This window comes from Macrobrachium rosenbergii, chromosome 12, assembly GCF_040412425.1.
Source record: "Macrobrachium rosenbergii isolate ZJJX-2024 chromosome 12, ASM4041242v1, whole genome shotgun sequence".
Lineage (NCBI taxonomy): Eukaryota > Metazoa > Arthropoda > Malacostraca > Decapoda > Palaemonidae > Macrobrachium > Macrobrachium rosenbergii.
The window spans coordinates 115,633,875-115,660,605 of record NC_089752.1 but is presented as its reverse complement, the minus strand read 5'-3'; the positions used below and the strand labels follow the sequence as shown (position 1 = coordinate 115,660,605).

General features: G+C 39.7%; 1 protein-coding gene across 28 annotated transcripts in view; it reads left to right on the top strand.

The window, feature by feature from the left end:
• The window catches only part of Fhos (Formin homology 2 domain containing), a 395,727-nt gene that overhangs the window by 337,623 nt on the left and 31,373 nt on the right, over positions 1-26,731 (top strand). For all 28 annotated transcript variants that reach the window (XR_010854741.1, XR_010854734.1, XR_010854742.1 and 25 more), the window contains 3 exons: positions 23,783-23,841; positions 24,492-24,665; positions 25,865-26,071. Coding sequence is in view for 18 of the 28 variants with exons in the window: in XM_067112895.1 (XP_066968996.1) it covers positions 23,783-23,841; positions 24,492-24,665; positions 25,865-26,071 (440 nt within the window). In the remaining 10 variants the exon portion in view is untranslated. The remainder of the gene's footprint in view (positions 1-23,782; positions 23,842-24,491; positions 24,666-25,864; positions 26,072-26,731) is intronic.

Sequence of the window (26,731 nt, the reverse complement as noted above, 5' to 3'; positions counted from 1 at the left end):
TAGAAGAAAACAACTTGCTTTTGAGTGCATTTGCTGTAATCGAGGTGCTGATGGCATATGAGCCTCATAAATCACCCAAGGTCTTCATCTGCTGCTTGTATCTCCGTGCCACGGTCAGTGGGTTATAGCTTGGCTCAACTGCTGACAAACAACGAACACCATTGCCAACAGAAATTTCCTTGCTCAGTAGATTCTTTTTTACCAATTTTTTTTTATTAGAAACTTTAATACAAGTTCCTGTCCTTGATGGTGGGCAGCTATTGTAAGGATATAATATTACTATTGAAATCAATGGCAGTGTTCGCAGATACTGTCTTTTCATCAAGACTTTGAATCAGCCAATACTTCTTTTTCTCTTCTGTAACATTACTATATTTTCGTGTTGTATTTTGGTCCACTCCCTGGTTCTTATATGTCTCTTACAGTTCATCAGTTTATGTATTTTTGTCTGGTTCTTTCGTTCATCTCCATTTAACTATGTGTTTAGTTGTTTAGCGTTCGTTACTTTCACTGCGCTTGCGCGGTGTCTTATTTATAGACCGAATTACCCTAGATAGCGTAAACAAGGCTGGTGTTAAGGTCCTGCGTGAGCGAGTGTACACATCAATTCTTATCTCTTGTTTAGGTACTCCGTCAAACAAATGAGAAACTCTCTTAGCACTTCTGAAGTTCTGATGCACATTTATCCTCGTCTGTAAGGGACTTAAATTTGTGTAATAACGTTTTGGTATTTCCTTGTAATACGAGAGTGTTCCCTGTTCAAGATCTCTCTCTCTCTCTCTCTCTCTCTCTCTCTCTCTCTCTCTCTCTCTCTCTCTCTCTTTGTGTAAACAAGAACTGAATGAGACGTGTAAGCACTTGAAGGGGAATGAGAGTTGATCGAAAGATAACGTATGTAAGAGAGACTAAAACTTTGCTGGTGCTATTCGGAAAGATAAGAGACATGGCAGCGTTTACGAGCAACCGAATACTAAGTAAAGGATTTGATAAATATGGTTTATATAAAAATGAAATTTCTATTACTCGGTTGACTGGTATGTCACATTCTCCGTGATATTTAAAGAAGCCACAGGGATATTTTTGAGTAAAGTATCAAGCTCGTACTACGGAACAAACTACGTGAATGGCGGTTGTGTAGTTGCCACTGTAAGTCCACGGCCACCAGAGGGCCTATAGCTAAGAAAGGACGACTGACAGAGAGAAGAAAGTCTTCACCAGTGCGAAAGGAATCGACAATTTGCAGTTGAGCGAATGACAGAGGGTCGGCGGCAGATGACAATCAATAGAGGAGGCCAATTGTTTGTTTGAGCGTCCATTGGTGCAGCTGGGCGAGTCGTACTGGTATGTGTTCCATTCGTTGCTCCCCTCGTTCTTTTTGATGAGCCTGATGGGATTAGGCCGTCTTGGGAGGTCGTGATGCGTCGGGTGTCCATTTCAGGTGCGTCAATCCATCGTGTAAGGTTGTCTGAAAGAGACGGATACAATTCTGTCTGCCGTGAAGCTCATTTCTATCTAGATTCTTAGAGTTGCCTCAGCCACTTAGCAATGCTTTTACTCTAGGCCGAGAGGAAATTTCTACTCTTGATATTTCCCTTTTGCAAATTGCCGTGAAAGCAGCGTTGAAATATAGTTACTACGGTTTCAAGTCATTGGCGAGAATATTATTCAAAACGGAGACGTGATATAAGTTACGATCCTCCCATCCCCACGTTTTCAAATCATGGTGACGCCACGTTAACCTTGACCCTGCAGCCATAGACTCCCGGTTGATTTATCAGTCGATCTGATCATTTTGTCGAGTCACCATTCCAAATTTTAAACCTTTACAAATACTTGGTGACTTGAAAATCTTTAGGGAGCGGACTCCCAGCCTGGTTTTTCATTAATATGCTCGCGGTCAAACTTAACTACTGTGTGACCGAGTTTCGAGGACATCAAATTATTTTTCTAAAAATATAAATACTTGCTTATCTGCCCCAAGGCACATACCAAAGGGTAGTTTCAGTTCAGGGGAAGAAAGATATCTCGGAGTATCTAGGAGATACGTTGTGAAAATAAGGTGATTTCCAATTCTTGCAGGTTTTCGACTTATGGATATATTGTAAAAAGACCTGTTTAAAAGCGATAGCAAGAATCAGTTAAAATAAGGTTAACGATATTGATATATTATTGACATTCACTGAATTAAATACACTTCTTGGGGATAGAAGCACGGATATTTCTATAAGTATATACATTTTATAAATGAACGACGAGCTTATGTAAATATATCATATATACCTTGATAAAATGCTAGGTCTCATTTTAACCGTGGACAAATAAGTAGATTGAAATTATCGGGGAATAAAAGTACTAAGAGTTATTACAGAGTCAGTTACGTAAGAAAAAACGGTCACTCGTGTACATGCATGTATAATTAATTATATATGTATATATAATATATATAATGTGTGTTTTTTGTTTCAAATAATCCACTCAAAGAGCCACAGAGCCTTATAGGATCAAATAGAATATATCCGTTATCAGTTGAATTTACATTTGTTGCAATTGATATTCCTTTCAGAAAGTGAACTACCCACCGTCACCTATCCTGCGCGCAGTGGCGTTACCACATTACAGGTCAATGAAACCAAATCATTCTCTTAGTCATCTTGGCTACGTGACGTTCTTTTCATATAACTACTCGGGGGTCTATTGATGAGGGCTTATTTTTGTCAAGTTTTCAAAATGCTGTTGCGTGATGGGGCATACGAGGGGGAGGCTTAACTACAAACGGACCAAAATGATGATGTAGAAATGAGCACCCACTTAGCTATCAGCCGCGGTTATCTTGCGTCTATATTTAGTCGCTCTCAGTAAGAGGTTATTTTTTATTTAGCTAAAGTCTGTTGGACATTGCTTGGGGGGTATGTTTCGCTCTTGTCTGTCGGTATGTTGCTTGACAAAACGCCTCGAGAATGGATGAACAGATTTCGATGAACCCGATAAAAAACGTTTGGTTTGGTTGATATCGGTGGAGATTTGACTGGCTGTGAAGTCGTCATTGTTTAATTCAGTCGTTCACGAGACATTTTGTTAATTCACGGACACATAATAGCACAAATGGATGGTACTGGCGAAAGAATGCGTTCTGTGGATGACCCCACCTGTTATATGGTGCATTTTATTAATTACTTATCGGGTAAATGAAATGATGTAACAGAACTTTGTTTTTTTAACCTAATTTTATAATGATTTAGATAACCATATCTGCATTTGTGGGAGATAATTTATTCGCCGTGTGGAGTTTACTGATTTTCTTGTATATACTGGTTAGTTTTCTTATGGTGGAACGAAGACTTGAAGCCTAAGTCTAGCTTAGTCTATCTTAGTGAAAACTGATAAGAAGTTGTAATCGTAATGATAGTGTGGTCATAGTTAATTGTGGAACAACTAATCAGTTCATCTATCGGGCAGTTTACTCCGGCTACGAGTGATACAAGATTTGGGTTAATTTCACGAAGTAACAAATATTGCAGCCGTATCTGACTCCAGCTTCGTCATATGCAAGTGGCGTGTAGTCTGGGGTTAATGTATGCAAAAGTCTTATCATCCGTAACACCTTGTCCCTTGCCACTGCTTCGTTTGCCGAAGTATCGTAGGACGGTTATCATTCGCAAACAAAGAGAGAACCAAAGGTCTAGAGTCTAGACTTTGTGGAGAAACATAGCTGGAACCCCGAGTATACGAGTTCGTGCGTTGAACCCAGATGTAGCACAAAACGGTTTTCCTTAGATTTATCAGCCTAATCCTTTCATCTACAATTTTCATATTAATTAATTGTTGTTGCAACATAGTTACTGTTATAATTTGGGTTTTATTGCTGCTGATATGTTGATGATTTTACTCGTCACGTTTTTCGCTGAATTATTATGATTCAGCAATTTTGACACACAGAAGGTTGCAAAGGATAAGTGCGATTGTGTCACGCTGCAAAATAGAACACCTTATACAAAGACGTATTTTTGTCTCAGAGATTCATGACGAGTCATCATGAATGAATATGAACTTTAATCGGAGGAGCAGAAGCTTCTTTGGTTTTCAGAAGTTGCGCGAGTTCTTAGGCCAAAAGAGATTTGCGGTGACGGACGAATAGAAGGAGAATAAACATGTGCTTTGCATGGGGTCTTCACTCAGCTGCTGTCAAATGAGGTCATATGTTGTGGGAGGAAGGGGACAATGGATACAGCAAGGTTAACCGGTTGTCACTTCGCACCTTTTAGACACACACACACACACACACACACACACACGCGCGCGCGCGCGCGCGCACTGGGCACATAGCACGCACTCCAAAATTGCCTCATTTCTATTTTCAGGGGTTAGCTGACTTGCTCCTATTCTGAAAAAGCAGCCATCTCGCAAATGAGAGAGAGAGAGAGAGAGAGAGAGAGAGAGAGAGAGAGAGAGAGAGAGAGAGAGAGAGAAAATGGATCCCGGGAATGACACGGGATTACTTAAGATATATCATGCTTCCAGAGCAGATTGTTAAATTGTAATTTCATTTATTTCGCTGAAAATATGTATGTATACATGTCTTATTATAAATGTCTTAATATAAATGTAATATTTTGTTAATGCAATGGTTAGCAGGACAGGTGACATGAATTGATCTGGTATAGCATTAATCGAAACAAGAAAACAAAGGAAATAGGAACAGAGGGAATTATTATTATTATTATTATTATTATTATTATTATTATTATCATTATTATTATTATTATTATTATTGGTGGTGAAAACCAGATAGACTTGCAAACAAAATCTATGGAAAAAGTATTACGCTTTTCGTATTGCAAAAGTAATATTTCTAATATTCATATGTATTTTTGGCTCCGAGGCAACGCTGGTACCCCAAATCGGTATAAAAATTATATTGGTTTGATTCATATCACGAGATAATTCCACCGATATCACTTATTTGTATTTTGGGCATGAAGTAAAAGGGCAGTTTAGTGACCAGTCATATATATATATATATATATAATATATGTGTGTGTGTATTATAAGTCTAATTTTTTCAAAAGTAAATACAATAAAGATCATGAAAGCCAATTGATTTACAAAGCACCTCACAGAAGCTTTTCGATAACAGGGAGAAGTTAAGTATATGCACAAAAAATGACAAACATATACTGTATATATATATTTTTTTTTCTCGGCGGTGGGAGATGCAACCCCTTTCGTTCCTTTTACTGTACCTCCTTTCATATTCTCTTTCTTCCGTCTTACTTTCCACCCTCTCCTAACGATTGATGCATAGCGCAACTGTGAGGTTTTCCTCATGTTACACCTTTCAAACCTTTGTACTGTCAATTTCCGTTTCAGCGATGAATGACCTCATAGGTTCCAGTGCTTGGCCTTTGGCCTAAATTCTGTATTCAGTTCGATAGGAGAAGTATGTATTTCAGAGTTTATGAAATTTTAACAACGGAGATAGGCAAAAAAAAATTAGCGAGGCGATAATGTGGTCTTAGTATTTCCGTATTTTTATATCAGCGAGGAGTAGAGATCGGGTTGATGTTACGTAAAATCACTTACAAAATGAAAACACGTTTTCAAGACAAAAGTACATTGAAAATTTAATTGTTTGTGTGTGTTTTTATATCAGAGGTGAAGAAAAACAAGAAATAGGGGTCTTAGCAAAATTCATTGGAAACAGGTTGAACCGGAGACACCACAAAAATTCCATTCCATTCCATTTCATTTCTATCCTCACCACGTCCTTCCAATTTTATAGCCACCTCTCTCTCTCTCTCTCTCTCTCTCTCTCTCTCTCTCTCTCTCTCTCTCTCTCGTATTTGAACGTCAGTGTCTGCGAGGACGTGGTTGAATTCAGAGAGCCCATAATGCCAAAACTTATCTATAGAGGGAACTTAATAAGACACTGAACAGAATAGATTTGGAGGGGGTGGCTTGCCGGGTATTACGATTTCGCCTGTTGAAAAGGGAACTTGAACACAGAGCTGAATGGACAGTGACTAAAATACTACCTGTAAAAGAGGACCAGAGAGCGTGTATGATGATTGAGAGAAAATTATAAGGTTAGGGTCACGGGTCAGATGAATTGATTTGATTCGATTCGTTATTATCAAAAACTGAGACCAAGGCGAAACGAATAAGACTTAGTAGATTTTCTTCAGTTTAAACCCCTCAAGACAGCTGCATGTTTTCATAAATCGTAATGGTAGTTATCTATAAGTGTACTAAGACTGACCTCTAAAAGTCAAGGTTACAATCAAGGTCTCGTCATTTATCACTTAATTACATATTGAACAAATGTAATTAGAACTTTTAAAACTGAAACCATTTACGAACAGATCACAGTACAAGATTCTACGGAAAGGTCAGTGTTCAGTCAAATCTCACAGTTAACCCCTATGTACAGTATAGGCTGAGAGACGTATCCCCTCTGCTGTTATTGCCATGAAAGCTTTCGTAATCGGTTACTTTGTTATGCTGTACTTGACTCATGAAATGGTAAAGGATAATCAAGAGGCGTTTCCTATATCCTTGGTACATGCAGGTAGGAAAGTTCTGAAGTGCATTGCTTTTGTTCAGAGTAGTCATTTCTCATGAGATATCCCTGAAACTTGATGTGATCACTGGTTTTTATTTCCTTAAACGTTTTACGTATTTTATTAAGAACTTGCAAATGTATTTTGACTTTTGGTATCGTCACCTAAATGAGTGTTTTAATCTTAGTAGGAATTATATCCAGAGTCAGAGACATTGACAAAAATTTAGGAATTCTGTTAGAAATGTGACGCCCTATCTTCATGTTTCTTCAGCTTTCCGTCAAAGATTTTGACAGAATAAAGATGAAATTACATTATATTTGTTTCGCTGTAGAGGGTATAAGCTAGTTTGAATGCCCCTTTAACCTTTTGATAGAAGTATGAGAGTAAATTGTTTTGATATTTTAAAAGGAATATTTCCGCTTAGTTTTATCACTCAGAAACATTGAATTTATTAATTTTTCGAAACTGTCCTTTATTACTCCTAGCTACAAAAGACTTCTGCTTCCTTATAAATGCATACTTTGTGGGGCGGGGGTGGGGGGCGGTTTCAGCTCTTTGTCATTTACGAAACGTGTCATTATACTTACTGGGACATTACTTACTAACAAACCAAAGGAATTATTTCGCCTAAAGTTTTTATGATTTGTGAAGTTTCTTCTGAAGCAGAGAATTGTTTATTTTCTGCACATGACTTGCTTAATATCTCATATGTGTGTAATGCAATAATGATAGCGTAGTAATCATCCTGGAGAATCTCTCTCTCTCTCTCTCTCTCTCTCTCTCTCTCTCTCTCTCTCTCTCTCTCTCTCTCTCTCTCATTCGTTATACGCATATATAAGAGACTGGATTTGTAAACCGGTGTTGACAGGTATCGTCATATTCCGGGACACAGGAAGTGCAGTATCGTATTTCCACTGGAAAGTTTGCTAATTTTTTATGAGGTTTTACTTTATTATTATTATTATTATTATTATTATTATTATTATTATTATTATTATTATTATTATTATTATGTTTGCATTTGTTGTTGAAAAATAATTTCGTCAAATGTTCCTGGACATTGTTTGGTTACCCGAGCATTTTTTATTTCTCTTGTACGGGACAAGTGGAAAAGTGTATCGTCAAAAGTACACGGTCACTGAATGTTATGCACCTAGGGGGTTTAGTACCGTAAGTGCACCTCACGCGGTGTACTGTAGGCATTACTAAAGGTTCTTTGCAGCGTTCCCTCGGCCCCTAGCTGTAACCCTTTTCGTTTCTTTTACTGTACCTCCATTCATATTATCTTTCTTTCAACTCGCTATCCACCCTTTCTTAACAAATATTTCATAGTGCAACTGCTTTGAGGTTTTCCTCCTGTTACACCTCTCAAACCTTTTACTGTCGATTTCCGTTTCAGCGCTGAATGACCTCATAGGTCTCAGTGCTTGGCCTTTGGCCTAAGTTCTATGTTCAGATCAATTCAGCTAATTGTTATGGGTCAAGGATATTTGTTCTTTGTGTGAAAAAAAGGATTAGGAATCATATGATTCTCATTATGAATTATCGTAAACAACTTTGAATGCCAGTGGTAATGAGGAACGCCGCTGGAATAAGCTCTTCGCTTTGGAATGGTAATAGGATTTCGAATTCGAGAATCCTCCTCTTCTAGGAATAGTCACGCAGAGACGCCATTGACCTTTTTTTTTTTTAAACTGTATCTCAGGTACCTTTTAAAAGTAAATACTTTTTGTAGGTGGCCGTCACGTTTCGCAAATCTTAGGTTTTTTTTGCCGCTAATTATTTTTATTTTCACTTGGATTACGTCAGTGTTTTGCATGTCATTTGATGTCGCCTTCTTTAAAAAATGGAGGAGGGGGGGGGGGGAGCGTGTGGATGTGACAGGCAGACAAAGATGAATACGTACTTGTTACGCTCTGTAGAAAACACCAGGTTTTCACGAAACATTGAAATCCTTCAAGAATATACAAATGTCAGTTTGTTACTGCATGTGCATTTTAGAACCTCGTTCGGTTTGGAAAAAAAAAAAAAGACCATTTTGAGTTTTCTGTACAAGAAAACTGTCGTACTGGCTTTGTCTGCCAGTCCCATTTTCTCTGTGCGCCCTCTGATCTTAAAAACAACTGAGGCTAGAGGGCTGCAAATTGGTACGTTGGTCATCCACCCTCCAATCATTAAGCATACCAAATTTCAGTCCTCTAGCCTCATAAGTACTTTTTATTTTATTTAACGTTAAAGCTAGCCATAATCGTGCTTCTGGCAACGATATAAAATATGCCACCACCGACCCACGGTTAAAGTTTCATGGGTCGCGGCTCTTACAGCAATATAGCGAGACCACCGAAAGATAGATCTATTGTCGGTGGCCTTGATTATACGCTGCACAGAAAACTCGATTGCGCCGAAGAAACTTCGCCGCATTTTTCGCATGTTAATCTGAATGTTTAGAACTTTCATGACACCCGGGAAGTAATTGATTTAATCTTTATTTCATAAATAGTCTCATTTACGGCGTGTGCACCGTGAGGCTTCAATCAACCAAGGGAGGCTTAAGTTGGTTCTAAAGATGTACCGCTTTGTGAATAAATCAGGAGCTATTTCCTCATCTTACACGGAACTAGACTCCAGAGTCATTCCTGGTTTAATTACCCTCTCTCTCTCTCTCTCTCTCTCTCTCTCTCTCTCTCTCTCTCTCTCTCTCTCAAAATGTTTTCTCTCCTTATTGGCTACAACTTTTATGTCGTTTATTACTCATGAAAGGTTCTCTCTCTCTCTCTCTCTCTCTCTCTCTCTCTCTCTCTCTCTCTCTCTCTCTCTCTCTCTCTCAAAATGTTTTCTCTCCTTATTGGCTTACAACTTTTTATGTCGTTTATTACTCATGAAAGGGTTCTCTCTCTCTCTCTCTCTCTCTCTCTCTCTCTCTCTCTCTCTCTCTCTCTCTCTCTCTCTCTCTCTCTCTCTCTCAAAATATTTTCTCTCCTTATTGGCTTACGACTTTTATGTCGTTTATTACTCATGAAAGGGTCTCTCTCTCTCTCTCTCTCTCTCTCTCTCTCTCTCTCTCTCTCTCTCTCTCTCTCTCTCTCTCAAAATGTTTTCTCTCCTTATTGGCTTACAACTTTTTGTGACGTTTATTACTCATGAAAGAGTTTTCTCTCTTTTATCCAGGAGGACAAGTTGTTCTTTGACAAACCTACGTGACTTTTAAGTATAATTATAGATTTCATGCGTTTTTGTATGCATAATTATAAATTTGGTATACATACATACATACGTACATATGTATATGTATGTATGTATGTGTGTATATATATATATATATGTATATATATACACCACACACACAAACACACACACATACTCGAGAGAGAGAGAGATGGCTGATTTATCAGGCAGACAGGATATTAGGATATGTTCAGCCTATCTTTCCTCGATAACCAGGTATACTAGATAGGCTAAACAAATTATGGATCATACCTCCCCAGGATTGATTCATTTTTAAATATTCCTCAGAACTGGGGTAGGTAGCATTGTGACAGCGCGAGTATTTTACAATTCAAATAATGTAATTGCTAAGAATACGCTTTCTCGTGATTCCGAATGGGTTTAGGGAATCGCTAAACGATCCTTCCTGATAAACAGAACTAAAATAAGAAAGAATTTTATGTGGGTAGCCTTCTGCTGACGTATAATGTAGATGTCCCAGAACTTCGAAAAGAGCAAAACGAAGCTGACCTTGTTTCTTAGAGGGGTTATCCATCTCCACTAACCAGTAGTTTGTCCTCTTTGTTGTCGTGAAAGGCGATAGTACCCGGGTGACGTGCGTGGCATGGCCCTCTCGAGCTGATAAGAGAAGTTGAAAGAGGAGAGAATGACGACCTGAGGCGTAATTTAGAAAAAGAACATTTTAAAAAGCACTCTCCCGGCCATCGTGAAATATGGTTGCCCTCGGGAAGACAAAGGACTTGCAAGATAGTTTAATTCAGGTGGTCTTTATTACGGTGACCTGGCCCTCTTGACTCGGATTACACCGCAGATTAACATAAATGGTCATCTTGGCGCAAATTGGGGCTATTCATTGTGCAAGATTTCTGGCATTTTTTTTTTGTGTTGTTTAAGATGCTGTTCTCTAGTTCATGTTTCATGTGACATTTGTCCCCAGTCACGTAGTCCCTCAGTTTCACCCAGTTTGAAATGTAGTGTTCCGAGTGACACCAGGCAGCAGGTGCAATGTGGATGGAGTGTAGAGTGCCCTTTGGTATGTTACAAAATTCTTGTAAAGTCTGAAGGTGAAAGACCCGATTCGAAACCTTCATTCACTGTTTGACGGTGTCTTTTGGTATGTCTCGTGGGCTTGATTTTGCTCGAGTTTTCTTAAGAATTCTGTTTATTAAACTCAATATATTAGACGTTGATATGGCCAGGAGACCCCATTTATACTTAGCCTAATTATCGTTCATCATATAAAAATAACTTGAGTTGTATTGGCAAGATGTTTTGTATTCTTGAATGCCTTCAGCATCTTTCTCTCAGAAATCCCTGTTTCAACGGAACTGAATCATTGTCAAGAGAGGCAAATGACTGGCATTGACGTTGTAATCTAATGGGGAGCAATATTTTTTTCTGAACATTAACCACAGCAGAACCCAAGAGGTTATTCACATTTTTTCGCTCTAGAAATGAAAAATGACTAAAATATTTATTTACAAACACAAATGTATATCAAGAGAGCATTGAAGTGTTTGCCTCCTCGAAAGGAAGAACAAACTTAAAAGTATCTTAATAAATTCAAATGAGCCTCTTCTGTAAATAAGTTTTGTCTTAGGGTTGCACGGCACCCCTAGAGCCATCTACCACTAATTACCAATAATTCTTCTTGTAATTCATCGGATTTATGATTTATGATTATGCACGTCTTCTTCTCCAACCGTCCGATTCTCTTATATGTGAGATTAAATCAGAAACCAAATTCTTCTGTCTGAAAAACAGTAAGAATCAAAAGCTTTATTCGCTGCGTAATCCCATCGCTGTGACACGAGATCCAAGAACGGTCGGTGGCTGAGTATCGGCGGGGGAGATTGCAGCCCTGGCAATGATTGAAATGCGGTTGCACGGAGATGCCCATGCTTCCATGAGGTCCCCAGAGATGATGATCGCGGGCGGCAACCAACGGCTATGCGAGTCCCCCGTCGGTTGTCTCGTTGGTGTTGCAATGGGCTGGGTCGGCGAAGCTCATAACCTTGAAGAGTGATTGTGGTCATGAAGCTAACAATTGGTGGGGCGAGTTTGTTGGTCTCTCTCTCTCTCTCTCTCTCTCTCTCTCTCTCTCTCTCTCATTGTACCCCGCCCCCCTCCTCCCCGTGGGGGAAAAATTAGTTATTTACATCTCTTTGGTGGTAACTCCCCTCGCCCTCCCCATCTCCTCCTCCCCATCCCCCCCCTCCCCCCCCTCCCCCCCCCCCTCCCCTCCTCCCTTTCATCCCTCTTCATCATGTCCTGTCTGATTCTGATAAATGGATGTGCAAGATTTTGACGTTTTCGTAGGAAAGAGGTTGGGTGCTTTGGGGGGCCCGGGCGGGAGGAGGGGCGGGGGGTGGGGAAGGTGGCCGTCTGTCAGCATTTAATTCTGGACATAATGGAAGTTGCTTGCTAGAAGATAAAAAAAAAAAAAACACGTTTAAGGGCATTACGAGCAATATACTTTGGGCTTCGTGCGTTCGCCCCGTCTAAGGTTCACTAAGTCTCGAGCGAATGAGGCCTCATTGGTAAATGTTCATAAATCTCTTAATTTGAGGCGTCGTCTTCTGAGAAATTTGGTGGTGGACTGGTTATGTGGCGAGGTTATTCGAGCTCTGTTTAGCCCCGTTTATTCTATGTATTTATAATTCGTGGAACAAGTGTTGGCTCGCTGCTGGACGAGTACATAAGACGTTTCGCTACTCCGAGCGATGAGACGAGAACAACTGCTCAAGAACTCTTGTTTTTGGAACCCTATAATGTTCACTTCTTGAACCACGTCGAGATTTGTGATAAGCGTCGTCACAAAAATTGCGTGGTTTCTCATACAGTTAGATTGCCCTTTTACGCGAGGATTGTCTTTCACACATTTGCTTCATGCTCAATCTCTCCGTGGCCTTTTGAAAAGGCTGCTTCTCGACAGATGTCGCTTTAAGCGTTCCAGTTCAGATGGCAACAGTTATTTAATCAACGGAGAAGAGTCTATACGTATATATGATGCAAATAAATAGATTTCGGTCATTCAGAATATGTGGTTTGGTATGGCAGCTGCTTTTCAAAGTCTTGCGTCTTTTGTGGAAACTACATCTCCATCAGGAAGTAAATGACACCCATACGTAAGCAGTAGTAGGCTTCGCTTTTTGAATGTTCCCCTAGATAATAGCGCGTTTCAACGACCTTCGCTAAAGCAGTAGTTTTATATATATATATATATATATATATATATATATATATATATATATATATATATATATATATATATATATATATATATATATATATATATATATATATATATATATATGGGGCCGTTATTTGTGTGTGGCTTTTTGTGTGCGGATGCGATCTTGTTGACTAACAAAGGTACATATGCTGGCTTAGAATAAAGTGTCTTAGTATGTCTTAAAGAGTAGTCTTTGGCACTTGAGTTACTTTTTTCTTTTTTGACCTTCGGGATTTGAAACTATTGTTCCAGACGTCTTCAAATTGTAGCTTTGGAAGTCAGACAAGCCTATATGTTTTTAGCTTTTACGGCGATTTGGAGTCCGAATGTGTCTCTCTCTCTCTCTCTCTCTCTCTCTCTCTCTCTCATGTTCGCCATCTTCATATTAATAAAAAGCACACACACATAACATAATGGTGGATTATTCCTATCCGTCTTATGCGAGTGTTCCAAAAGCTAATTCGCCCAATATAAGTTGAGACATTTAAACCAACAGATGTTTTGTGTCCACATCTACCACATGTCTCTTCGTTTGTCATCCTCGCTATCACCTGTTTCGTGCTTCTTCGTTTGTGTGTCTTGTGTGTGTGTGTGTGTGTGTGTGTGTGTGTGTGTGTGTGTGTGTTTGGGTGGTGCCAGTGGGATTTCATGTTGTTGGCAAGCTATTCAAAATGCTTTATTGGTTTTTTTGGGGTCGCAAATTGATTAACGGCCCTCTGTCAAAACATGGCCAGGCAGCTGAGAGGCCGTCTCTCGCAGGTTCTGTTTGGTTTTTTGTTCATTTTTGAAATTTTCTCTTTTATGGAGTCCTGTCTTGTGATTTTTTTCTCTTAAAGATCAGTTCCCTTACCATTATGTAATGAAAGGATGAATAACTAGTACACCTGACCTCCTGCTCTCTTATACTGATATCTATTCAAGTTTTGTAAGCTTTTGATACGAAGTGTCTGTTCGTTTGGCCAATCTGCTAAGACATTTATCATTTTTATTCTGTTGTAAGCTAATACCAGGGTACAACGGAACATAATACCTCGTGTTTAACCGTAAAGTATATGCATACAAAAGATATATTGTGTCCTTGTCTGTTAATGGCATTGAAATAGAATTCCTCAAAAGAAAAATGGGGAACCAACAATGCGTCTTTAAACGTTGCTATGCGTAGCCACTATGATAATTTTGAGAGGGGGGGGGCCACCTCCATTTTTTTATATTATTTCGGCTTCTCTGGCAACGCACTGCCTGCAAAACACAACATGATGTTAATATGTTACGTTGTAAAAGACAGCCGATGTGATAGCAGTCATTGTAATACCAAGCAAATAATATGAAATAAAAAAGGACCCACCACTGTTGTTAATTACGCAACTTTTGTACGCGACTGAAAATGCCTCTTGTAAATTACATTGCGAAGTGAACGCAAGGCTGAGAAACATTGAATAGATCTGTAATTCGCTTCAGATTATGTTTTTTGTGAATACTACAGTATACCTCTCTCTCTCTCTCTCTCTCTCTCTCTCTCTCTCTCTCTCTCTCTCTCTCTCTCTCTCTCTCTCTTTTGAGATTATGTCCCGCGGAATTTCAGTCGTTCGCCCAGGAGAAAACGTATAGCTCCCGTGGGAATGCTTCCACCTCCTCATTGTTGCCTGACTAATCACAACTTAATGACTTAGTGATGAGGTCAGGTGCCCGGTAATTAAGCGCAAGAAAGCCAGTCCTTTATAACGAAAGTCTGGAACGGCCCACACCCGCTCCACAAAGACTTCACAGTCATTACAACGAGGCGAGATGAAATGAGAGAGAAGTAACACTCGTTGCTTCATTATTTTGACAATGAATATTTTATAAAATACTTCCATTTCGCTTCTCAGGATTGAGTAGGACCTACTTGCGCGCGTATTCATCGTGTGTGTGTCTTGTGCATGCATTTTTTATTTGCGTGCTTGCTCATTCTCGTCAAAATTATTACCCCCTTATGACTTGATGAAAGCATCCTGACTGATTACAATCATCTTTATTTCACTTGACTGAATTGTGATTGCGATGTCGGCGGGGCTTCATTATCCTGTTACACTGTGATATCCTTTCTGCAACACGAGAGAGAGAGAGAGAGAGAGAGAGAGAGAGAGAGAGAGAGAGAGAGAGAGAGAGAGAGATGTATTTTTGTCATTCATTCAAACTTGTTTTGATTGCCAGTGCGCCTGCACCAGTAGGTTGTAAATAGCGATTATGTTGTTGATAACGTTGCCCTTTGGTCACGTTATCGTCATGTCACGTTATCATTATGTCACGTTATCATTATTCCATCTCATCATCATTCCATCTCCTGGATTTGCAGCGTTATTTTGTCTCCACTGGAACGGTTTTGCTTCAACACAATCTTGTTTTTTATTTAGTATTAGAATAGTGTCTTCTTCTTCTTCTTCTTCTTCTTCATGTTCTTCTTCTTCTTCTTCTTCTTCTTCTTATCATAACATCCGTTCAAGGAACTGATCGAAGCTGGCAGTTTGTATCTGAAAAAAGTCTTAGAAAAAGCAGTTGCCTTACCACAGTAGTACTATGAGTACATGAAGGCGATACTTGTGTATAAGCGAATCAGGAATGTCGGGAATAATGAAAATGTCAGGGAATCAAAAATAAAGAAATGCACAGTACAGCATAAGTGGAAAGTCAGACTAATTCTGCTATTCCTTTATATCAATTCTTTTTTCTTTACTCTTTCAAGATTTTCGTATCTTCCCTCTGCGAATAAAGCAAAGCCCTGCTTGTGGCAGCAATAACTTAAAAAAATGACAGGGGTCCTCGTTTTTACCCAAAGGTCAAGAAATCCCGAAAGTTAAGGCTCATTTTGTAATGGCGGGGCTTTTATTCTGGAGGACGTCCCCTCCTACTATACTTAAACCACTGCGCCTCAACGACCCTTTAGACAGGGCTTTAGTTTTGTCATGTTCCTCGTTGTCCAGCGATTCTCCTTTCTTTTCTCGTTTTCACACGGACAAGGCTTTGTTCTTATAAATATCAACATGAATGGGCATTATCTGCATTTTGTTTATGTGCTGGGCATAGTACGACTGTGTGACACTGCGTTTGGGAACGAGAGAATGAAATATAGATTTCTTGTATATTCTGGTCTGCATTCATCTGTTGTCACTTTCCAGTCTTCCCCTTGAAGTGGATGAAACAAAGGAGAAATCGCGTCTTCCAGCGGGACTCGACAGCGGTGCAGACATCTTTATAACAAGAGGGGTGAGGTGGGGGCGCGGGGGATGGGGGTGCTTATGTCAAACAGAGAGAGAAAGAGAAAAGGGTGCCGACTCCAACCCTTCGGCAAGCCTTGCACGTGTCTTGCCTCCTGCAAATGTCATCTCCATCAATGAAGTTGTGTTCCGTGCCCGAAACTACCGGGTATGTGTACGTATATATATGTAAATCTCGACGACTTCCTGGCGGGGTAAATCACCCGTTCAAAAAATGCGTTCCGCTCGAGTTGCAGACAACCCCAAACGACGCCTTCTCCTCATGAAATCTATTACGCCAACTTGACGAGGGATGCGGCATTAAATCTTCCTGCCTTGCGAGGAGCTCAGACACTTGGTGTGCGCCTTCATCCGCCCTCGTGGACCACAGGAGAGAAAGAGACGTGTGCACGCAAGTTCATTGTGTGCATTTGAATGAATATTTTCGCAAATGTGCGCCACAGCTTTGCTTGTTGGAGGGTTCGCGTTCGTTCTCATCCGTGGGACTTTGGAGGAAGGAACTTTGCATTATTATTATTATTATTATTATTATTATTATTATTATTATTATTATTATTATTATTATTTTAAGAGAACCATTTATGTTTCGTCTTATTGTTAATGTTATTATGGTTATTTTAAGAGAACCATGTAGGATTTGTGGGTATACAAACAGAGCATATTTGTATACCGAATGAAAGAAAATATATAACCCAACAGTACAAAAATCACATCGCGTAATTTGAATTACAATTGAGTGTGCACAATCCCAGACACACGAAACAAAGTCCAAAGAAACGGATAAACAGAGGAGACAGAGAAACCAAATAAGGACCAGAAGAGCGTCTTACACAAGAGGAAGAACGTCGCATGAGAGAAGCGCGCCATAAAACGAAGAACGCTTGTTAGTGTCTCGTTAGGTACCTGATAGTGGCCGCTGGAGACTCGGTAGTGATGTCGCAGATGGCCCCAGCGTGAGGTGACTGTAAAGGAGATACGCATCACTGCTTTGTCTCTCAATAATCGTTTGGAGATGAGGTCCTGCAGGGGGACATTTCGTCTCTCGGTTCATTTGACCCACCTATATAGCTTCGGATCCGTCTGTACAATACAGCTCTTGACTCGCAACCTGTTGTGCCCTAAAATGGAAAACTGCAGCTTCTGCAAAACTTTCGAAATTGAGATATGACACCTATTGGGCTCGTGAAACACTGATACACGGGTTACTGCAGTTTCAGAATGATTCTTCAATGCTTTATTTATGGGGGTCCCATTTGCAGTATCTGCAGAATTTTCGAAATTGAGATATGTCACCTATTGGGCTCGTGAAACACTGATACACTGGTTACTGCAGTTTCAGAATGATTCTTCAATGCTTTGTTTAGGGGGCCCCATTTGCAGTTTCTGCAAAATCAGAAGTAAGGCAAGGGAGAATCTATTTTTCCCTGTTTTGTATTGTTGCAGAGACTGCAGTCTTCCATTTTAGGCCAGTATCGACCAAGTGCAGCTTGATGCTCAGCGCTTGCTTCAATCCATTTCGTCCATTAATTTCTTCGCCACCGCTCCCTCCGCTGTGGAGGCGACTACTTAGCAGAAGGGATGTCATTTAACAATTTCGGTGGACGCACTTAAGCACTTAAGCCTCATCCGTTTTATTGCAGATAAATATGGCAGTAATCCAAGCAGGAAATCAAGCACATCCCGACACCCACGTTGGGCCTTTACGCCCCATTGCTTGTCGTTGTTCCTCCTAACCAGCTCAATTAAGGCTTCCACCTCTGCCTACTTAGTGCGGACCCCAGCGAACGCAAAACGCACGCACGTGCGCCCTTCGGTGATCCGCAGATCTCCTGTTGTTTCTTTGCCTTGCTTGACTCTCGCTGCATTCCCGGGTGCAATGCAGATTTCCCGTTTGCAATGCATATCCCGGATGCAATGCACATTCCCGGATGCAATGCACATTCCCGAATGCAATGCACATTCCCGAAGGCAATGCACTTTCCCGGATGCAATGCACGTTCCCGGGTGCAATGCACGTTCCCGGATGCAATGCACATTCCCAGATGCAATGCACGTTTTCGGATGCAATGCGCATTCCCAGATGCAATACGCATTCCCGGATGCAATGCACATTCCCGGATACAATGCACATTCCCGAATGCAATGCACATTCCCGAATGCAATGCACATTCCCGGATGCATTGCACAGGCTCAAAATCTAAGATGCTAGTATGCTAAAAGTTTTCAAACAATTCTTTTTTCTAGTAAATGGAAGAAATAAAGTTTCTCTCTCTCTCTCTCTCTCTCTCTCTCTCTCTCTCTCTCTCTCTCTCTCTCTCTCTCTCTCTCTGCGTATTCTATCATGAGGAATTTAGCCTAATTATTTTCAACGAGGCTGATCTCTTAGTGCATTGAGTCCTCATTAAGGGATAATGAAGATGCTCAATTAGTCGGAAGTCTTGACAACTTCCCTCTTTGAATAATATCATCTCAGTCGCCAAGTGATCATTAGATTCCTTCTAAATCTGTGCTCTTAAATCTATTGGACCTGATGAATATAAGAACACAAAAATTACCAAGTTACGTATTTACTCCTCCGTAGGTGGGTAGTGCCGTCAATGCGCCTCGTGCGTTGCAATGTAGGCATTACTTAATGTTCTTTGCAGCGTCCCTTCGGCCACTACCTGCAGCCCCTTTCATTCCTTATCCTGTACCTCCGTTATCTTCCGTCTTCCCACCCTCTCCTAACAAATGATTCATGGTGCAACTGCGAGGTTTTCCTCCTGTTACACCTTGCAAACATCCTTTACTCTCAATTTCCGTTTCAGCGCTGAATGGCCTCGTAGGTCCCATCGTTAGGCCTTTGGCCTAAATTCTGTATTTTATTCTATCCTACATATTTAATCAGTTGAATGTTTCCACCTAATTTGTTTGGCAGCATGGAAAAAGCAAAACCGTTCGATGGGTAATACATTTTAGAAGAACGATCATGCTCAGAACACTAGTCCAGCTGTACTGATATTTTGGGGAATGGTCCCTAAGCCATGACTAACCTTTCCCAACAAATATCATGGGTATCTCTCCACGTTTTTAAAATCAGAAACAGTATCAAATTGTCGTTTTGCAAGTTGTGACCAAACACCTAAAGTTTTCTCAAGGTGCAACTGTGAAATATATTCTGAAGGGTTCAGGAATTCCTTCTCGCCAAGCCTCGATTAATAATAGGTCAGTTAGAAGCGTGTATTAAATATTACATTTATTTACCTACCGTATACATTTATTGTTCAGACTATTCATGATCAAGATCTATTGACTCTCTTGCTGACCAAGCGATGGTCGTATGTAAATCCTTTCCGTGCTTTTGGTAATGTTTCTCGGGTCATTTTTACTATCGGTTTCGTTGGTGTAGAATGGCAGTATAGTCCCATGGGTTCTGTAGTTGCTCCACTGCGTCGATGATGTTGTTCTAAGGCCAGCCAGACAGGAGCTTCACCTGAATGCGTAAGGCGACACCCGCGGGAGACAGACACTGTCTTTGGCCTTTTTACCCTTCCACGAAGCCTTTGTTTTTGTTTCATGGACAACAAACGATCGTCGTGTTGGAGACATTTTTGTTTTCTGAAGAGACGACTCGCCAGAACCCAGAATCGGGTAGTTATGAGTCGACCTGAAGTTAATGAATTCGTGTTTTTATTAATTACGCTCTCTCTCTCTCTCTCTCTCTCTCTCTCTCTCTCTCTCTCTCTCTCTCTCTCTCTCTCTCTCTCTGACACGTCGGCAGAGTGGTGTCGTTTGAGTTACAGAGTTGTTATTGCTTTTTTAGCCTTCTCGTAATCCTGACAGATATCCTTCACAGTGCCAAATAAATAGTCTTCAACCAAAGTAGAAGCTTCCAATAATAAAGCTTTATTTTTAAAAGACATATATAAGTCTAAATGCATTAATGTATCAGTGACTTTAAAAAAAATATGGCAACAAATGTTTGCGTACGTTCAATAGGTCAGTTATTTTCCTTGTGGGTTTACGCTACTGCTTTCTGAGTGACGCCACGAGCAGCCTAAACCACATGGTGTACTGTAGGCATTACTGAAAGTTCTTTGCAGCGTGCCTCCCTAAGGTCCCTAGCTGCAACCCCTTTCGTTTCTTTTACTGTACCTCCATTCATATTCTCTTTCTCCCATCTTGCTTTCCCACCCTCTCCTAACAATTGATTCATAGTGCAACTGCTCTGAGGTTTTCCTCTTGTTACACCTTTCAAACCTTTTACTGTCAGTTTTCGTTTCAGCGCAGAATGACCTCATAAATCCCAGCTCTTTGCCTTTGGCCTAAATTCTATATTCAGTTCAGTTCAACCACATGAAAATAAGAAGCAAGACGAGAGACCTAATCCTCTCTTCATATTCCTCCTTGAGGAACACAGTAGCGGGTTTATTTTCTTCTACCGTCCTGCGTGAGGTTGTAAACACTGCATGTTATTTGTCTGCACTAACTTAATACTGTGTGTATCTTAAGTCAGCACAAGAATGTAGGTTTACATAAACGGGTTACCAAAATAGGAGGCTTGTTATCGAAGCCTTGCCTCGTGTGAGCAAGTGGAGCTCATTCGAGTGGCCGGTGGGTGATCGGTGCCTTGTGATCGGTTAACCAGTCTGGTAGTACTAGGTCTATCGTCCCCTAGAAAATACTGGTATTGCTACGTAACTTAAAGTTGCAGTAAGAATGTAGTTTGACGAGTAACACGTTTACTTAATACTGACGTAAATCCAGAGGTTCCCGGATGTTTAAAAATAACTTATCAGGGTAAAAGTTCACTTTTTTTGGTGATAATTTAAGTGAAATGCTTTGATTTGGGCATTTTTTTTACTGCATAGCTGAGTGGTTGTCCTTAGTAGAAACCTTTCTACGCTCATTAAAGAACCGTTGTGATACCTGTTTTATATGTTACGTATATATGTGTCATACCTCTGTCTACAAACTGAGAGTATTTGATTCATGAATCTTATTCAGCCTCCTCATTGTTTGATTTACCTTCTTTAGTCTTTCGCTGAGAGAACCTGCGATGGATATCATTGTTCCTAAATGTCTGACAGATTCAATCTCATTTCTCCTCTCTCCACGTAATGCTTTTCGCGTACTCCGTGGTCATTATTTCTCTCTTTCTTGGCTTTATTTTGAGCTTCGTTTCTCATGATATGTAAATCATTCTATTGAACGAGCTTTGTAAATCTTGTGCTGTTTTGCAGTCTGAAACAGAATCTTCTACATATTGTAAGTCTTCAGCCAATTGTTTTTTGTTACAAAATCTATGAGAAGGACAAACAACAAAGGTGAAATAACATTCCACTGTAGTACCCAACTGTTCAATGCAAATTCATCTCTCACACATTTATACATACTTACATTATATATATAATATATATACATATACATATACATATGTATGTGTGTGTGTGTTATTGTGTGTATGGCAGAGAGAGAATTAGCTGATGTGTAATTTGTTTATTGCAATCATATAGTGGCGTCAGAGGATTAGCCATCACCAAAGAGTTTTTTTTTATATCTATTAATGTTTAACTCATTTGTGTATATTTACAAGCCTTTGTATGAGTCTTGAGAGTGACACGCAGATCATCGATTGCAACACAATAGGAGAGACGAAGAATAAAACACTGGGGAGATATAAAAGATATAGAACCATAGTGTCAGCACTTGAAACCCATTGTTTCCAGGCCCTCGCAAGAGACACCAGACTTCCCCTCGCTGTTTTTTCTCCTTCTTCTGCTTCTTCTTCTTCTTCTTCTTCTTCTTCTTCTTCTTCTTCTTCTTCTTCTTCTTCTTCTGTTACAACCGAGTAGAATGACAGACGATTTGTAGTAGCTCCTTGTCCAGACCTTATCGATGACTTTGTCTCAGTACTTGACTTCCGTACCATTAGAAATCTCGTTCTCTAGATGCTCGGAGCACGTTCTGTGCAGGATTAATAGAGCCTGGTTCTGTGAACGTAAATTTCGAGGAAATTACGACTCTCTCTCTCTCTCTCTCTCTCTCTCTCTCTCTCTCTCTCTCTCTCTCTCTCTTGCATGATTACTCCCTCTCTTTAAGAATGCCTTTTAGGTTTTTATTTTGGGGGTCATTCATACAGACTCGCTCTACGGACCACTCAGTGTTATGTACTTGACTATAAATTCAGATATGAGTCTGTGCTTTTAAAAAACTTTACATGTTATATTATGTTTTATTATAAATTCCTACTGTACACTATATACTGAAGTAGCCCAGATATCTCTTGAATTAATCGTTTCTTGTGGGGCATAAAAAAAAAAAAAAGGACAAACGAGACGCCAGACTTTCTCGGTTAACCATGGCATAAATCAAGCTAAGTATAATTAATACTTGCCCAAGAGCAGTCAGTAGCTGCTGCTTGTACGTGACCCCTGAAAGGATGTTGAATGCATGATCATACATCTGTGGAAATGGGTCACATGCAGCCGAAAAGAGCAGATGCTACAAAGAGCCTTTAAGAAGAACCAGGCGTACATGTATAGACCGAGTGTCTGAGTGCAGAGACATTTTGTAGCTTTCGACTTCGTAATGTGGAGGAAAGGATCGTGATTAAGCTTTGTGGATGTTTGGCATAGGTCACTGCAGCCTGTGAGACCTAGCAGAAAAGTAGAGACAGGTTCACTCACCCTGAGTAAACAGAAACGTGTAGAGAGGGACAGAGAGAGAGCGAGAGAGAGGCCGTAGGGAAACACTATGCAAACGTGAAAGCTAATTGGAGATTCATGTTTAATTTTCCTTCTGTTATTAACAAAGACTGAAGTACCCAGTCCTTAGGCAGTCATCACTGGCTTATGTGTTATGGTATTAGCCATAAATATTTTCAAACCTAACTATGTTTTTATTCACATATCTAGAAGTATCCTGAAATACAGAATTACGAAGTAGCATGACATGGTACTATGAAATCCTGAAAAGCCCGGCGTTGATAGCGTGCGCTAGAAACATATCGACTGGATGTGATACGAAAGGGGAACTTTGAACCGGATCGAGATGAAATATCTTCTTATTAAGCGGGAATACTGACAAAGAACTTGCTCGATCATGCTTATCTAGGCTTGAGTCGTTCTCATCACTGTAATTTCTTTCCTCCTCCGGGTTTTTGTTACTATACGACGAGTGAATCTATAATTAACAACTGAAGCAACTGTGTCATTGCCATCGTTCTCGATGTGCATATTATTATTTACACATTGCTGTTTAAGTAGGACAGGCTGAGATGAGTAGGATGTTATGCATGCTTAAGAAGGGATTTTGGCTCCTTAATTTTTGTGGGCTTTTTTGTGTAATTTTTAGTGTCTAGGCTATACTAGAGTGTACATTAGGAAGATATATATATATACACATACACATAATGTGAGTGTGTATGCATTTATATACACATATATATACTTCCTTGCTTGCGAGAATGATTTCATGAGCATTCATTAGTATATAATTAACGCTTTTTTTATTGTTTTCCTTTGCAGTAAGAAGAATGCGATCATTCTCCGAACCCAGTTATCCGTTCGGGTACATGCAATCATCGGTGAGTTTTTGATTTTGTTCTTTTCGATTGTATACGAAAGCATTCGTTGCTAAAGTTTAGTTTGGCATTGTTCTCCAATTCATTGCTCCGTGCATTTTGTGAAATTGGTTTGTAAATAACGAATAGGAAATTACAATGTCCCAGACTTCAGCAGCGAATTTCTCTTGTTTAATTTTAATACGTGTATTTTGAGAAACATTAGTAACTGATTCAGTGTGTGCCAGTTATTTTCCTGTTTGTTAAATGTGTTTTGCATGGAAATGTATTTTAGAAAATAAAAAATGTTGTTTCTCTAGTGCAATAAGAGTAAAGAGAAGTGGAAAAAATTTTCTCTCTATTGCAGTAAGAGTAAAGAGAAGGGGGAAAAATTGTTTCTGTAGTGCAGTAAGAGTAAAGGGAATAGAGTAAAGAGTAAAGAGAAAGGGAAAAAATTGTTCCCCTAGTGCAGTAAGAGTAAAGAGAACTAATGTATGTTGCATCCAAAATAAGACATTAAATTTTTAATCACATTTCAACGAGGAGGACTTTCAGTGTCAGTTTTATATAAAGTGTAGTCAGTACATACATCACTTAGTGATAGAGAGCTTATTATTTTATCCATTTTTGTTTATTTCGTTGACTGATTTGTGTATCCATCTCGCACACTTCAGAGAAGCTCCTCAATTCGGAGGGTCGCGAGCTCCGGAGGGCTCTGTTCTCCCTGAAGCAGATCTTCCAAGACGACAAGGACCTCGTCCACGCCTTCGTCCAGAACGATGGCCTCACCTGCCTCATCAAAGTCGGGTCGTCGGCTGACCAGAACTACCAAAATTACATCCTCAGAGGTCAGTTTGCCAGATTTAACTTTTCTCAGACCTTTCTTCCTCAGGCGTCAGTTGCCAGATTTAACTTTTCTCAAACCTTACATCCTCAGGGGTCAGTTGCCAGATTTAACTTTTCTCAAACCTTACTTCCTTAGGGGTCAGTTGCCAGATTTAACTTTTCTCAGACCTTACTTCCTCAGGGGTCAGTTGCCAGATTTAACTTTTCTCAGACCTTACATCCTCAGGGGTCAGTTGCCAGATTTAACTTTTCTCAAACCTTACTTCCTCAGAGATCAGTTGCCAGATTTAACTTTTCTCAAACCTTACTTCCTCAGAGATCAGTTGCCAGATTTAACTTTTCTCAAACCTTACATCCTCAGGGGTCAGTTGCCAGATTTAACTTTTCTCAAACCTTACATCCTCAGGGGTCAGTTGCCAGATTTAACTTTTCTCAAACCTTACATCCTCAGAGGTCAGTTGCCAGATTTAACTTTTCTCAGACCTTACATCCTCAGAGGTCAGCTGCGGGTTTTAACCTTTCTCAAACCGAAAATAAATTATTCTTCTTAAATGCTGCTTTTATCTTATCTACATTTCCAAATCACTGATTTTTATTTTGAGAGGATACTGAAGAAGCCATTGAATGATATATGGCGAGTAGGACTGGAGTTTGCATATTCTTTACGTATTGGCAACATTGCACTTATGATTTGTTAACACTCACTTATTCTATAAAAACTTAATATTCAGTGAATGTTCCCGATAATTTTTCTAGATTAAATCATATTTTAAGAATTAAAATTATTATATATAATAATATGTCTGTGCTTATATCTAACCAGACAAGTTACTTTTATTAATACTTTTTAATGTTTTGTTCGCTGAGCTTAGCGAGTATCTCACGTGCCTATCTCATACTCTATCTCATACTCCTTCATGACACTACATCATGTTGCTTTTCTCATGAATATTTTTGTTAATTCTTATCTGTTTCTTTAGTAATGTGTAACTTTCTTTTCTTTTATTCAGAATTTTTTTTGCAATTCTTATCTGTTCCTGAGTAATGTGTAACTTTTTTCTTTTATTCAGCATATTTTTTGTAAGTCTTATCTGTTCCTGAGTAATGTGTAACTTTCTTTTCTTTTATTCAGAATATTTTTTGTAATTCTTATCTGTTCCTTGAGTAACGTGTAATTTTTTTCTTTTTTACTTCTATTCAGCTTTGGGTCAGGTCATGTTGTACGTGGACGGCATGAACGGTGTGATGGAACACCAGGAAACCATCCAGTGGCTGTACTCGCTCATCACTTCCAAGTACCGCCTGGTCGTGAAGACAGCCCTCAAGTTGCTGCTGGTGTTCGTCGAGTACACAGAATCGAACGCACTCATCCTAGTGAAGGCCATCGAGACTGTAGATTCGTCGAGAGGTGTGTGGCATGTCGTGACTTTGTCTTAGGATTTTCGCTAGTCCCATACCACAATGGTCCCGTGGGATATATAGATATAAGAAACGCTCGCAGGTAAAGGTGAATGGAAAGATCTTAGACCGTTTTCTGCGAGCGCTTCTTGTAGTCTCTTAGATATGTAGAGGATGGACTGAATTACAGTTTGGGGCTTTTCATATATTTAGAATGTTGGAATGAATGCCGGGTGTTCTCGAGTCTTTTAAAGATATAGGATGGACTGAATTACGGTCTGGATCTTGGAATGAATACCATAAGTTTTTACTTTGATGCCAGTACTCGATATTGGCACCTTTCTGCTGTGGTCTCAAGTCTCCTTAATGTGCTAAGTCAAAAAATCTACTAATATCTATCGCAAATTTCAGCTGCAGAAATATTTACCGTCCTTTGTTTATGCTTCAATGTTTATCCCCAAGGAGCTGGTACCAAACACAGCGCTCTTGCGAGTGTGGCTGACATTATGGGAAAATTTTACATAAACTACAAGATAACAGTTTACATGATATTGTACTTTTAGAACCAAGCAATTTTTCTGAGTCTACATTATTTTCTGCCTATTTTTTCAACACGTTTGCGAAGAGACAACTCTTTGCAATATGTATTCGATTAATTTTTTTTTTATTT